Below are 15,719 nucleotides of genomic sequence, written 5' to 3' on the forward strand. Positions count from 1 at the left end.
AGTGTGTGTGTGTGTGTGTATATATATATATATAATATATATATATATATATATGTATATATTAGAGGCCCAGTGCATGAATTCGTGCATGGGTGGGGTCCGGCCAGCCTGGCCAGGGGGAGGGGACATGGGCGGTTGGCTGGCCTGCCTGCTGGTCGAACTCCTGGTCACGGGAACAATTTGCATATTAGCCTTTTATTATATAGGATATACATTGAGTGGCCAGATTGTTATGCGTTCAGAGATCATAATAATCTGGCCACTCAGTGTGTATATATATATATATATACATATATATATGTATATATATGTATATATATATATGTATATATATATATGTATATATATGTATATATATATACATATATATATATATACACACACACACACACATACACATATATATTTAATTGATTTCAGAGAGGAAGGAAGAGGGAGAGAGAGATGGAAACATCAATGATGAGAGAGAATCATGGATCAGCTGCCTCCGGCACGCCCTGCACTGGGGATGGAGCCCACAACCCGGGCATGAGCCCCAATTGGGAATGGAACCGTGACCTCCTGGTTCATAAATCGATGCTCAACCCCTGAGCTGCGCCGGCGGGGCCTCCCACACTTTCTGGTTTGCTTCGGGGCATGCACAGGAAGGACAAGGAGACACAGCCGCTCCTGGCTTGGCCCACGGACGGTGCCCAGCCCAGGGCGTCCGCATTTCTGAGCCACCAGCAAGCAGGCTCCGTGGTGACCCCGGCGCAGGATGAGTCCATCATGCCCGCGGTCCTATTGCGGCATCTCCATCGCCCCCACCGACAGGAGTCCCCTTTTACAGTCCCCACACTAAGTCCCCGAGAGGTTCCACTCTCCCTCCGGGGCGTGGCCTCAAGGCTGGAGCTCCTTAGGAACAAGGAGACATGACCAATGTGCTGGGAAGGGTCAGAAGCACCCTAAAGTTTACTCCCCCCCCCGCCCCCCAAAGGAGCGCTTACCTTCCCTCTTCTGAGGGCAGCGTGACTGCCTGTGCCCAGGCCCCCCTCTCCCGCCCCGAGCACGCCGTCCCGTCCCGTCCCTGAGCAGCGCCTCTCTTCCAGTACTGCCGCAACCCCGACGGCGACAGCAACGGGCCCTGGTGCTACACGACGGACCCCAAGAAGCTGTTCGACTACTGCGACGTCCCGCAGTGCGGTAAGCTGGCTTCTCAGATGCACGCAGCCTCGCCACCTTCATGCGGCTCTGGGAGAGAAGGGCTTGTGGGCCGAGCCTTTCCGCTGGCCTGCCCTCCCCCCGCCCCCCCCGCCTCCTCCCTGAGCCCTCTTCATCACTGAAGATGCCCACCTTAAACATAAGTTATTTACTTATATTCACTTACTTTAAATTATGTATTTGTTGGTTGAATGATGTTAATAATTCCACCACCACGTTCAGTACCGATAAGAAATAAGTAAAAACAAAGAGAAACTTTCGATTCTGAATGGAGAACCGGAGAGCACTGCTCTCTGTAGCGACCCTTCCCTCGCGCATTTGTGAGGCCGGCTCTGTCCGAGGCTCAGCGGCAGGAACTAAGCTCAGTGTCAGAGTAGCGTGTCATAGTGTTGCGTGTTTCCTGTTTAAAGAGGCTTTTCTATGTGGATGCGCACCACAGGCCGTGACAAAGGGCAAGTTATTTGGAAAATTCAGGCTCCAGGTTCGAGAGAGGGTAGAGTCTCTGGTTGGGACGGAAAGAACCCCCTCCCCCCGCCGTAGTGTCGTTATGAACAATGACTTACGCTCACGTTGCTGAGGATCTGAAGGGCGCCAGGCAACAGGAAAGCATTTGATGACCCTGAGCTGTCCTGGGCACGAGCAGGTGCCACCAAGGATGGACACCGACCTTGCCTCCTGAACCCTGCGCCCGGTGGAGAGAGCAGGCGGGAGGGAAGCAGTGCAGGCGGTGATGTGTTATCTCTGGGCCCTCGGTGAGTCAGAGGCTCCCAGGAGGGCGGTCCGGAGCCTGGCTGGGAGAGGTAATAGTTCAGGTTAGGGCAGATTATCCTTGGTACTTACAATCACATACACACATCTCTCTACATAAAAGCCTAATATGCTAAGTGTCCGACCTATTGGTCGACGGTTCGGTCAACCGCTCAACCAGTCGCTATGACATGCACTGACCACCAGGGGGCAGATGCTCCAACCGGTAGGTGAGCTTGCTGCTGGGGTCCGGCTGATTGGGACTGGGTGAGATGGGCCGGACACGCCCTGGAGCCCTCCCACGGTCCCTCCCTGGCTGGCTGGCCCCTATTGGCCCTGATGGGGACTGGGCAAGATGGGCCAGATATGCCCTGGAGCCAACCTCCTGCAGTCCCGCCCCGGCCTCTAAAATATTTCTTCTAATTAATTTCCGTTCAATGTGCACAAATTTGTGCACCGGGCCTCTAGTGTGTACATATTTGTACACAGAGACTCCCATTTAAAAATACCCTATTGCTAAGTTTTATATATAGCCCTCAAGTCAAATTTACATATAATTCAGCACATTCATTTTTTTTTATAACAGCTAACTATTTCTCTTGAGTTAATGGTTGCACCCAACACTATGTTTTCTTATTAGGATTATAGAAGTCTTCATATATACATACGTTTGCTTTATTTATCAGTAAGTGTGCTTTGAGTTTAGTTTACTGAAAAAGATATGGATATGTGCTTTTACAGATTTTGATTGATTTGAATAATGTACTGAGCAAGATCATTATGGAAAGATTTGGTGTTCATTTAATCAATGTCTCGTTAAAAAAGTACCCCATTGCCTTTCAGCAGGGATGGCCCTGTGGTTGTCAGAGAACTGTCCATGGTTCGGTGGAGGTGGTGGTGGTGACAGTGATATGGGGCTAACGTTATAGGTCAGATTAACAATGTGTGTCGGTCAAGGTGGTCTCGGAGAAGCCGTCATTCTAATGCCTGACTATACCACTTTACTTCACCGCTTCCCCCAAGTAAAAAAAAGGACTTTCTCTTCTTGAATGGAGAAGGTTCTGTGTTGTCTACTACTTTTGAAACGTAGAGAAAGATATTCCAAAACATGCTTATGGGTGTTTTTTTGTTTCTTTCTTTCTTTCTTTTACTTTTGAAATTAAGAGATTTCTTTACTTTTCTCTTTTCTTTCTTTTTTTTTATATTGAATTTATTGGGGTGATATTGGTTCACAAAACCATACAGGTTTCCAGTGTACAACTCAAAATATCATCTGCACACGTAATCATGTGCCCAACGCCCCCAGCAAAGTCTCTTTCTGTCCCATTTACCCCGCCTTTGCCCACCTCCCCCCACCCCCTCCCCACCCCCTTCCCTGGCCATCACCACACTGCTGTGTGCATCTCTGTGTCATGTATATACTTTTTGATTTATCCCTTCACCTTCTTCCATCCAGTGCCCAAGCCCCTCCCCGCTGACAGCCGTCAGTCTGTTCCATGCGTCCAGGCCTCTTACTGATAGTTGGGGCTTTGAGGTGTCAAACACTCAGTGTTTTGGCCGCAGCCACTCACTCACCGTGCGTTGTACGACAGCACGGTCACCTCCCGCTTCAAATGCGACTCTCTCTCCTGTGCCGCAGTGTCCTCGTCATTTGACTGTGGGAAGCCCAAGGTGGAGCCGAAGAAGTGCCCGGGGAGGGTCGTAGGAGGGTGCGTGGCCAACCCGCACTCCTGGCCGTGGCAAATCAGCCTCCGAACAAGGTAACGACACTTCTAGACGCGATGCGCCCATCCTTCCGTGTGAGCCCGCAAACCCGTCTACGTCCGCACTCAGCCCACAGCTCAGGCTCAGCCCGCCTCTGCTTTCTCCTCAGGAGGAAGGGAAGCGAGGAGATAAAGGTGTACCTTTTCTCAGATCTCTGCTTTGAAAAGAGCCAGAACTGGAGTCTTTTCCTTGATCCGGGCAGCTACCATTAAGGCCGTGGTCGGCAAACTGCGGCTCGCGAGCCACATGCGGCTCTTTGGCCCCTTGAGTGTGGCTCTTCCACAAAATACCACGGCCTGGGCGAGTCTATTTTGAAGAAGTGGCGTTAGAAGAAGTTTAAAAAATGTGGCTCTCAGAAGAAATTTCAATCGTTGTGCTGTTGGTATTTGGCTCTGTGGACTAATGAGTTTGCCGACCACTGCATTAAGGTGTGCAGATGCCACAATTTCCGAGAGCCAGTATTGCCGGGAAAGTATTGAAGATTCCTTGTAAGATGAAGAGCTAAACAACTATAGGAACGGGACACCCGGTGGGGTACCAAGACCCAATCACCTGTCGTCCATCACAGACGCAGACTCAGTGTCTTCCTTCAGAGGGGCTCGCCCAGCCGCCAACACACCTCCTTTCGCCTGGGGCAGCTCACGCTCCCCACAAGCTGGCAGCGACCAGCTCTGACCCTCAGATCCCTGGGCAGCTCGGGTCATCCTTCCAGTGGCCTCGCCTCCAGGGAGCTCAGGCTGCCTGGTGACACGTGGAAAGCACACACGTGACACGGCTGCTTCCTCGTCTCATTTCTGCGCCCGGGCACCTGCGCTCAGGTGCGGGCGGGCCTCCCCCGCGAGCCTTCCGCCCGGCTGGCCCGGTGGCACCGCTCAACGCCAGTCCATCTGCTGCCCGGTGTTGAGCGGGCGTTCCTGCTCTTTGCCTCGTCGCTTAGTAACTGCCCTCTGCACAGCCCTCACCTGTCACGCTTCCCGCCCTTCTTTCCACGCCGCGCCCGGGCCATTGCTCACATCCGCGGGCCCCGCACCGTGCGCTCCCTCCACCCATGTGCTTCCGGGCGGCTCGCGCTCTTTTCGTGAGTGACCCCGTGCCTAGCAGTTCTGGGACGTAAACGATTAGGAGCCATCTGCCCCTCGAAAGGGAACTGCCTCGGGTACAATCAGCAAGTCCGGGGACCAGGCCACGTAGAATCGCCGCGGGCCGCCTGAGGAGCACTCGCCAGGTCTCGCGTAGATCTTGCCGAAAGGAGAGGGTAGACACGAAAGGGGTGGTTTTGCCTGGTCCCTTCTGTTCAAGTCCAGGGCTGACCCGTCGGAGCCAAGGGCTCGGGCTTCATGTTGGAGCCCCCCTGGGTTTGCTCGTCTGGGGACAGCTGTCCCGAGCCTCCCCAGCCCCCTTAAAGAGTGCTGTGGATGGAACCTTCTGGAAAACCCCCAAGTGAAGCGCAACTCAGGCCCTACCGTCCTGATGACGGGCGGGTGGCCTTTCCTTTGGGAACATGGCACTAACAAAGGGACTGAGCCCGCTTCCAGCTTCCTGTAGAACAGAGCACGAGACCTGAGCTAACCTCTCGGCCTGTCCCCGCAGGTTCGGAATGCACTTCTGCGGAGGCACGCTGATATCCCCCGAGTGGGTGCTCACCGCTGCCCACTGCCTGGAGAGGTAGGTGCAGGCACGGCCGGCGCCAGGACTCGGCTGGCAGACGTCCCGCCTGGTCCTTCCCTGTCCCCTCCCGCCCTTCCTCCGATGGCCCGTGACACTGGGCACCGGGGCGTGGGCGTGGAGCGCCTGAGGCAGAGCTGCCAGGGCCGTCGGATGGGAGAGGACCGGAGTGTTTCCCGGGGAAACGAAGGAGAAAGACCAGGTCGGGGGCGGCGGGGGGAGGCAGGAGAGAGCCGTGCGTGGCACAGGTGCCCGAGGGACCCCTGACCCGGGGCCTGCCCTTGTGCTGACTCTAGTGTTGGTCCCACCTACCAACAGCATCGCCGAGAACGTTCCTTAACGGCGAGGCTCGGTCAATTGTGACCTTTGTCTTTTTTTTAAAATATATTTTCATTGATTTCAGAGAGGAAGGGAGAGGGAGAGAGATAGAAACTTTAATGATGAGAGAGAATCATTGATGGGCTGCCTCCTGCACGCCCCCTACTGGGAATCAAGCCCGAAACCAGGGCATGTGCCCTTGACCAGAATCGAACCCGGGACCCTTGAGTCCACAGGCTGACCCTCTATCCACTGAGCCAAACCAGCGAGGGCCTTTCTTTCTTTATATTTTATATTTTTTTTTTTGTTAATCCTTACTCGAGGATGTTTTCTATTGATTTTTAGAGAGAGTGGAAGGGAGGGGGAGAGACAAAGAGAGAGAGAAACATTGATGTGAGAGCGACACATTGATTGGTTGCCTCCCGCACGCACTCCGACCAGGGTCGGGGATTGAACCTGCAATTGAGGTGTGTGCCCTTGACTGGACTGGAACCCGGACGTATAGTCCGCAGGCCGATGCTCAGAGGAGACTGGGGAGCCGAGTGTCTGGGGGACGTGCTGTCTGGCTCAGAGGGGCGCCCCGCTCACGGCACCTCCTTTTCCAGGTCCTCACGGCCTTCGTCGTACAAGGTCATCCTGGGCGCGCACCGCGAGCGGAACCTGGAGGCGGACGTGCAGGAGCGCGAGGTGTCCAAGCTGGTGCTGGAGCCCACGCGGGCCGACATCGCGCTGCTGAAGCTGAGCAGGTGCCGCCCGCGCGTCCGGGAGGCGTGGGCACCGCCGCTGCTGCCTGGGCTCCGGGCGGAACAGGGCCGGGGCGGGGGCCGTGGGGGCACAGGCCTCCGGGGATGAACACTGACCTTCAGTGAGACCTGGGCTCGGCCCATTCTGCCCCCTCCTGGCCGTGGTCTCGGCAAAGGCGCCAGGACTCAGACTTTCACGTGAAAAGGAGTTGAAACGCGAGGTGCACGGTGACCCCTATGCTCTCACCGGAGGCCACGGGCAGCCCGTAGACACCCCGAGACTTCCTCACGCGCCCCGGCTGCCGCCTCCGCTCAGCGTGGCGATGTGCTTGGGGGACTCAGAGGAGATGGGGTGTTCCAGCGCATTTAAACCCGGCCATGACCTCTCACCCCTCGCAGACGCCAGGCCTTCTTCCCAGCGCTGGCTCCGTTCCTCCCTGAACTGGCGCGGGGCCCTCAGGCCCGGGCACGGCGCTGCTCACGCCTGAGCGAGCGGGACTTGGAAGCGGGTCCCAGGGAGGCCGCTGAGGCCGCCGACGGTGCTTTTGAGGACAGACACGGTCCGGACAGTCACAGGCCCTCACACGTCAGCGTGGGACAGGCTCCCGGGACAGGGGGACCCACCGACAGCGAGGACGGGCCGGGCCGCAGGAGGCGGGCGCCCGCGTCTGAATGCCGCCCCACTGGTCTGGGCAGGAGCACCTGCGGGTGCCCGGGGCAGTGACCTGAGGCCTGGCCCTCGGGGATGCGGGGACGCTCTAGAGAGGGGACGAAGGGGTGCTGGCTTAGTGGAGCAGGAGCTCATCCCTCCCTCCACACGGTCCTTCGAGGGCCATCGAGGACCCCCTGGCTCGGATTTGGGGTTCTGGGAGTGTTCTCTGTAGACTGGAATGTTTGAGGTCCAGACTCACCCACTCCATGCCCCTCACCCCAAGTGTCTAAGGCAGTGGTCGGCAAACTCATCAGTCAGCAGAGCCAAATACCAACAGGACAACGATTGACATTTCTCTTGAGAGCCACATTTTTTAAACTTAAACTTCTTCTAACGCCACTTCTTCAACATAGACTCGCCCAGGCCGTGGTATTTTGTGGAAGAGCCACACTCAAGGGGCCAAAGCGCCGCATGTGGCTCGCGAGCCGCCGTTTGCCGACCACGGGTCTAAGGCACAGAGGGAAGCTATAGAGTGACATCTGTGGGGTCACCCCAGGTGCCAGGCTGGCTCTGTGCCGGTGACCCCGAGAGGGTGTGTCTGCCTCCGAGTTGGTGGCCACGGTGGTTCTTCATCGGATTCGGGCGTCTCTCCTCTCCCACCCGTTCTCCTCTGGAGCTCGCCAGAGTGGAATCCAGCCTGGACGTGGGGGTCTGGTGGTTAAGATGCCCTGGAACCTACGGCCTGTGGAGGCTCTTGGGAAACAATGCCCTTTGGCTTATGCGGGTGTTTCTGGTCCTCCTTCCCTTGGTGCCTAGTTATTGATCCCCGCCATCGCGGTGTGGAGATCCATAGAGGAGGAAACAGCCCCAAAGGCGGGGCTGGCTCACGGTCACATGATGCCTTTGCTCTAACGGACGCCGTGTGACAGCCCCCCCACGGGCCGCGCACCCGGTGCAGAGAGCCTGTGAAGCGGGTGCAGAAGCGTGGCCTCCGTCCAGGGTGCCGTGCACAGAACGGGCACGAAGGGGGTCTCTGTCAGCCCCACCCCCACCGCTGGGCACTCGCAAACGAAGTGTCACTGTGGATGCTTGTCCGTAACGGGTACCTTTGTGACAAACGTTCTGTTTGTCCCGCCCCTAAGCTCCGATAGGTACCGGTGAGGGGGAAGCTGTTCTCCAGGCTGCCTGTGCCCGGGCATCAGGGAGATGCCAGCGCGGAGGGTCTGGGGCTTCGGGCAAGTGGCGTCTAGTTGTGGGCGACCGCCGATGAGTGGCAGGAGTCTCAGGCAGGCAGTCAACTGTCACATCTGTGCTTCCTCTCAGCCCTGCCATCATCACCGACAAGGTGATCCCAGCGTGTCTGCCGCCCGCCGACTACGTGGTCGCCGACCGGACGGTGTGTTACATCACGGGCTGGGGAGAAACGCAAGGTGAGTCAGTCCGTGCTCCCGTAAGGAACTCCTTCGCCTACCGCCTCCGTGAGAAGGAGCGTTTGCACAAACTCCTCTCAGCCAGCGAGGTCCCCCGCCTCCCTGACCTAGTCTGGGCCCTGCCACGTCTCCGTTCTCAGCGCCCAGGGACACGGCCAGGGAGCGGGAGCGTTTCCTAAGTCTCTGTCTTAGCCCATAAATTCGACACTGATACTGCGTCCCAGGTGAGCAGGGCCTTGCTGCAAGCCTGTGTCTGCCGGGGGTGAGGCTGTTTTCCATGTGAAGTTAGCCGCCAGCAGGTGCAAAACAACTAAACTCATAGTTCAGTTAGTCTCCCCAGATACCCCACATGTCTGGTGTATGTGTGGGCAGACAATGGGGGTGGGGCAGACTGACAGCTGGGTGGGGGTGGGACAGACTGACAGCTGGTTTAGGGGTGGGACAGACTGACAGCTGGGTGGGGGTGGGACAGGCTGACAGCTGGGTGGGGGTGGGGCAGGCTGACAGCTGGGTGGGGGTGGGACAGGCTGACAGCTGGGTGGGGGTGGGACAGACTGACAGCTGGGTGGGGGTGGGACAGGCTGACAGCTGGGTGGGGGTGGGACAGGCTGACAGCTGGGTGGGGTGGGGCAGACTGACAGCTGGGTGGGGTGGGGCAGACTGACAGCTGGGTGGGGGTGGGGCAGACTGACAGCTGGGTGGGGGTGGGGCAGACTGACAGCTGGGTGGGGGTGGGACAGGCTGACAGCTGGGTGGGGGTGGGACAGGCTGACAGTTGGTTTAGGGGTGGGGCAGACTGACAGCTGGGTTGGGGGTGGGACAGACTGACAGTTGGTTTAGGGGTGGGACAGGTTGACAGCTGGGTGGGGGTGGGACAGACTGACAGCTGGGTGGGGGTGGGACAGGCTGACAGTTGGTTTAGGGGTGGGACAGACTGACAGCTGGGTTGGGGGTGGGGCAGACTGACAGTTGGTTTAGGGGTGGGACAGACTGACAGTTGGTTTAGGGGTGGGACAGACTGACAGTTGGTTTAGGGGTGGGACAGACTGACAGTTGGTTTAGGGGTGGGACAGACTGACAGTTGGTTTAGGGGTGGGACAGACTGACAGTTGGTTTAGGGGTGGGACAGACTGACCCGGGCCCAGGAACCTGTGCGAGCGCCCGAGGTCTCCGCCTCGCTCTCCGCCTCGCTCTCCGCCTCGCTCTCTGCCTCGCTCTCTGCCTCGCTCTCTCAGAAGCGGTGGTGAGTCAGGAGTCCTGGAAAAGGCCCTGGCTCTGCCCTCGCTGGGCACGCTGGACAGGCCCTTACCTCTGGTCCTTTGGCCTCGGACCCTCAGCTGGGAGGGTGTTGGCGAGCGGTGCTGTCCCCGTTAGCTTCTGCAGGGGCTCTCCCTTGAAGGAAGGTGTTGAGGCTTTAAACCAGGTTGAAAACGACTGGTCCAGAGCATCTCAAACTTGCCTTCCTTATTTCCGCACGTTCCCTGCTGCCTGACACCTTCCTCCCGGGTGTCCCAGGCCCCGTCCGCTTTCGGAGTTGGCGGACATGGAGGAGTAAAGGAAGCGGCACGATGGGAGTGCCACGCTGGCTCAGTCTTCGATTTTAAAAAATGTAAATGCCACAAATCCGTGTGCGTTGGACATGCCCGTCCCGATTTTGCAAAGGAAGGGCCCGAGGCTGAGAAGGGGCAGGCGTGGCAGAGGGTTGCGGAGGCAGACAGGCCCAAGGCAGGACCCCGACTCCCACCGGTCAGCTGCCGGGACTTAGAAAAGCCACAGACGCTTCTTGAACTTGTTTCCTCGGCTGAAAATGGGCTTCAGGGCGAGTGGGGGAGGCGATGAGAGGTGTGGAGAGGCCCAGAAGCTGAGTCACGTTAATGACGGGAGTGCAGCGATCCCATGAGACTCCCTCTAGCAGTGGCAGACAATCCAGCGCAAACTGGATTAAGCCAAAAAAGGGACTTCTTGGTGAGCCACAAAGCCTGCTGGCTGATGAAAGCAAGGACTCAAAAGCGTACAGATCTGGATGTGAGTTCTGGTTCCATCTACCTCCACGCGACATCAGGAAGATAGTTAATCTCGCTGAGCCTCAGTTTCCTCATCTGTACCACCTTATAGAGTCACTGTGAGCATTAAGATGATGCACATGGAATTCCCAGTGATTTGGAGATGGTATTCCAGCAGCTCCTGTGCTTATACAACCACCATCACTATCACCATCACCACCATGACCATCATCACCCCCCATCATCACCATCACCACCATTAGCATCATCAAGGTCCAACCCTCCCATCATCACCATAATCATCACATCGTCACCCCCATAATCACCACCATCACCATCACAACCATCATCAACATCACTATCATCACTCCCATCATCACCATAATCATCACCATCATCACCACCATTAATACCTCCACCATCACCTCCCATCATCACCACCATCACCACAACAATCATCACCATCACTATCATCACCCCCCCATCATCACCATAATCATCACCATCATCACCATCATCAATATCTCCACCATCACCTCTCATGATCACTACCATCACCACAATTACCACCACAACCATCATCAACATCACTATCATCACCCCTATCATCACCATTATCATCAAGCTCCAATCCTCCCCATTATCACCACAATCATCACATCATCACCCCATAATCACCACAATCACCATCACAACCATCATCAACATCACTATCATCACCCCCATCATCACTATTATCATCATCAAGCTCCAATCCTCCCCATCATCACCATCATCACCACCATCACCATTATCAATACCTCCATCATTACCTCCCATCATCACCACCATCACCACAACAATCATCACCATCACTATCATCACCTCCATCATCACCATCATCACCCACAACATCACCACCATCACCACCGCAACCATCATCAACATCACTATCATCACCCCCATCATCACTAGTATCATCATCAAGCTCCAGTCTTCCCCATCATCACCATAATTATCACCATCATCACCATCATCAATACCTCCACCATCACTTCCCATCATCACCACCATCATCACCACAACAATCATCACCATCCCCACTATCACCACCATCACCACCATGACCATCATCACCACCACCATCACCACAGCCATCAACATCACCATCATCACCATCATCATCAAGCTCCAACCCTCCCCATCATCACCATAATCATCACCATCATCACCATCATCATAAAGCTCCAACCCTCCCCATCATCACCATAATCATCACCATCATCACCACCATCACCATCATCAATACTTCCACCATCACCTCCCATCATCCCCACCATCACCATCACAACCATCAACATCACCATCATCATCATCATCATCAAGCTCCAACCCTCCGCATCATCACCATAATCATCACCATCATCACCACCATCACCATCATCAATATCTCCAGCATCACCTCCCATCATCACCATCATCACCACCATCACCACCACAACAATCATTACCATCACTATCATCACCCCCCATCATCACCATAATCATCACCATCATCACCCACAACATCACCACCATCACCATCATCACCATTATCACTACCATCACCACCACAACCATCATCAATATCACCATCATCACCATTATCATCATCAAGCTCCAACCCTCCCCATCATCACTATAATCATCACCATCATCACCCCCCATCATCACCACCACCATCACCATCCTCAAGCTCCAACCCTCCCCATCATCACCTTCATCATCACCTTCATCATCACAATAACCATCAAGGAGCCTGTGTGTAGCTGAGCCCTGATGGCACCCAGGCCTGCCTGACCCCAGGCCCATTCGCTGTTTCCGTCCCGCCATCATCCACACTCTTCTGCACACCATCCTGCCCTGGGATCCCGTCTCTCGGGCCTCACTTGCATGTCTGCTGGGAAAGTGACTCTCAGTAGATTCACTGCACCCGGAGGAGTCACAAGACATGAGCCAGGGTGTTGACCGTTTTCCTACATGTCAACAGTGACCTCCGATCAATCAGTGTTGCCTCAGCCTCTTGGTGAGGGGTCAGAATTCTCCCCTCTCCCCTGCAGCCCCCAGACGCTCCCTGCCTTCGCTGCTCCACAGCAAGGTAGACCTGTGTCCTGTGTTCAGGCCGAGGGGCCCATTCCTGTCAGCCCCTCACCCGCAATCACACAGGCTCTCAGGGATCCTGCTTCCCCCGCCACCGCCCCATCAGGGCATCTGGTCCCCAAGTCACTTCCAGCCCCAGAAATGCAATTCCCACAGTGGCCACCGGATGGCAGCACGTCCGCGCAGACCACATCCCCCTCCTTACACAGGGGGTGCCACCAGCGCCCTCCGGTCTGTCCGGCTCAGGAAGCAGGTGCTGGAGCAGGACACTCGAGTGACTTGGTTTGTGAGAAGGCTGCTCCCTCCGCACCCCGGCGCCTCTGACAAGGCCGCCCAGCGCTGCCGGCCAGGCCTTCCTCCCGGGGCCCGCGGGGACCAGCCCGCCCCGCCACAGGCTGTCCTGCTCCCTGTCAACCCCAGACCAGCGAGTGCTCGCTGGACCCGAGACAATCCCCCCAGTGACTCGAGGTCTTTGGAGACGAGAGCAGCTCATCTCTTGGCCACTCCCAGCTCACAAAGCAAAGGTCTTCGCACAACCAGTGAAAACGGGGCTTGCCACGTCGGAAAGCGGGGCGGTTTGTGAGGCGTACCTGGGCGTGTCCGTTTGGAAAAACCGCGTTTTCTCTGGCGCGGTTGCCAGGGTTCTATTTTGCCAAAGGGAAAAAAAAAAAACACACACCCAAAAAACAGTTTTTCACCAGAAAAGAATACAGTGAGTACAACAAGCATACAGGAGAACGCTTACTCTCCCTCATTGTAAAAGAAATGTAGATTAGGAAGTGAATTAGGATCATTTCCATCTATTATATGACCAAACCTTTTTAAAATATTACATACCCATGAGGGTGTGGTGAAGTGACCTTTCTCTAGTGACATTTTACACTGTCATTCCCTTTGAAAAATAATTTGGTGACGTTCTGGGAGCCATAAATATGTCTACAACATTTCTAGAAACTTGGACTTAAGAATATTAAGGAATATTCAAACACCGCATGAACAAACGTGCAGAACATTGGCAAGAACACTGGCCAATGAGCATGGTAGTCAAGAATTTGGGCAACAACCTCACAAAACCAGGTTCAAATCCCGGCTTCACTAGCCACTCGCCCGGAAATATGGGGCAAAATCACTCTCTCTCTGAACCGCAGTCTCCTTCCCTGTACAACAGGACTGACCAGCGGCCCCTCCCCGAGGACTATGGGAGGGGGTCAGTGCCATACATCACCGCCCGGGCGTGTGCCTGGAAAGGTTAATTCTCGGTGACTGATAGCCACTCTTCTCTTTTGAAATGTTGTGGTAAAATACAAGTAACAAAATCTATTAGGTTAACGATCCCGAGCACGATTCACTGGCATTTAGCACATTGACAACGTTGTGTAACCGACACCACCATTCCCAGAAAACTCTCCTCACCCCAGAGAGGAACTCCTCACCCATTAAGCAGTCACTTCCCATTAAAATAACAATTACGGAGATTGCAACATTGTAACAAAGTCCTTATTATATAATGCGGGGGGGGGGGGGGGGGGAATGAGGTCTAAAATGGTGCGATATCGATAGTAAAAGCAGCATAGGAAAGAGCCAGAAAGGGAATATACAAAAAATAGCAGCAGCTGTGTTCCCCAATCTCTCTTTACAAAATAAAAAAATGATTTCTTTATGGTGAAAAAAGGAGAGAGAAGAGGAACAAAACCCAGAAGCCGGAGTACGCAATCCAGGCCTTGGGGCCAGGACCTCTTACATCACGTTCCTCCGCCCAAGAGTCCAACAGACAAAGGAGCCGGAGGGGGGGGTGGCTGACTCGTATCCCGTCTCTTGGACAAACGAGACCTACCATTGCGGCCGGTGGTGCCGGAACTTTCCCTGTGAGCGCGTGTTGGACGCAGTAACCGGCCTTTCCCCTGAAACAGGCACCTTCGGCGCCGGCCTCCTCAAGGAGGCGCAGCTGCCCGTGATCGAGAACAAGGTGTGCAACCGCTACGAGTACCTGAACGGCAGGGTCAAGTCCACGGAGCTCTGCGCCGGGCTCCTGGCCGGGGGCGCCGACAGCTGCCAGGTAAGAAGAGGACAGAGGTCGCCACTCCCTGGGTGGCCTGTCTCGGCCCCTTAAGACCTTGTGGCCCCAAAGCTGCAAGGTCGGGGAGGACCTGCCCCCCACAGGCCGCGTGTGGGGTCTGAAGGTCGCCCAGCAGCCCCGCAGGCCTGGCCCCGATGCTGAGTCGGATCACCCACGGCGACCGTGGGGACCTGAGCTCCAGCCGGGGAGTGGGGAGTGTTGGGGACCGGCGCTGCCCCAGCCCACACCTTCCGGGAGCCCATGGGCGGCACTCGGGGTGGCCTTCCAGGCAGGAAACCGCGAGAGGGACAGAGGCCCGGCTTCTCCTCGGCGGCTCCTGGGGTGACTCCGCCCAAGAGAAACCCGAGGAGGAGGGAGGGGGGCAGCGCACAGCCATGAGCTCCCCGCACACGTCACACGGGGCGTCTGTGGAACAGACACGGCCAGGCACAGCAGATGCTCACACAGCACGTCAGTACGTGCCTCTGGCCGCGAAGGGGTTCAGATACCGAGAAGACTCACCCTTGGGAAGCAGGAGGGTGGCCCCCCAAATACCAGGCTGCGGTGGGCCCTCACCTGGCTTCCCCCCCTCCCTCCCTCCGTGCAGGGCGACAGCGGGGGCCCGCTGGTCTGCTTCGAGAAGGACAAGTACGTGTTACAGGGAGTGACCTCCTGGGGTCTGGGCTGTGCTCGCCCCAACAAGCCCGGCGTGTACGTCCGTGTGTCCAGGTTTGTCCCCTGGATCGAGGAGACCATGAGGAACAATTAGTGGGCTGGGGGATGGGGGGCACGTGGCGGAGGCAGGCGCCGGGACGTGGCAGGGGACCCGGCGGCCGGGAAGTCGCTGACGGCAATCACACGGAGACGCCGCCCTCGGCGCCACCACCGCCTCCTCGGCGCCCCCTGCCCGCGCCGGCGGGCCGCTGTGACAATGAGGCCACGGCGCGATGGCATTTGCTGAAAATAAACTCTGTCCTTACGTGCGTTTGGTGTTTGGGATCTTCATTGCCCTCACGTTCTTTG

At 56.2% G+C, this 15,719-nt stretch overlaps 1 protein-coding gene across 1 annotated transcript in view; it reads left to right on the forward strand.

Annotated features, from left to right (window-relative positions):
* The window catches only part of PLG (plasminogen), a 40,385-nt gene extending 24,711 nt beyond the window's left edge, over nucleotides 1-15,674 (forward strand). The window contains exons 13-19 of the mRNA XM_079781357.1: nucleotides 1,089-1,182; nucleotides 3,587-3,707; nucleotides 5,302-5,376; nucleotides 6,300-6,440; nucleotides 8,413-8,519; nucleotides 14,551-14,696; nucleotides 15,304-15,674. Coding sequence (XP_079637483.1) covers nucleotides 1,089-1,182; nucleotides 3,587-3,707; nucleotides 5,302-5,376; nucleotides 6,300-6,440; nucleotides 8,413-8,519; nucleotides 14,551-14,696; nucleotides 15,304-15,465 — 846 coding nt within the window. The 3' untranslated portion in view covers nucleotides 15,466-15,674. The remainder of the gene's footprint in view (nucleotides 1-1,088; nucleotides 1,183-3,586; nucleotides 3,708-5,301; nucleotides 5,377-6,299; nucleotides 6,441-8,412; nucleotides 8,520-14,550; nucleotides 14,697-15,303) is intronic.
* Nucleotides 15,675-15,719: the final 45 nt, after the last annotated feature.

The sequence above is a fragment of the Cnephaeus nilssonii genome, assembly GCF_951640355.1.
Source record: "Cnephaeus nilssonii genome assembly, chromosome: 9".
Classification (NCBI taxonomy): Eukaryota; Metazoa; Chordata; class Mammalia; order Chiroptera; family Vespertilionidae; genus Cnephaeus; species Cnephaeus nilssonii.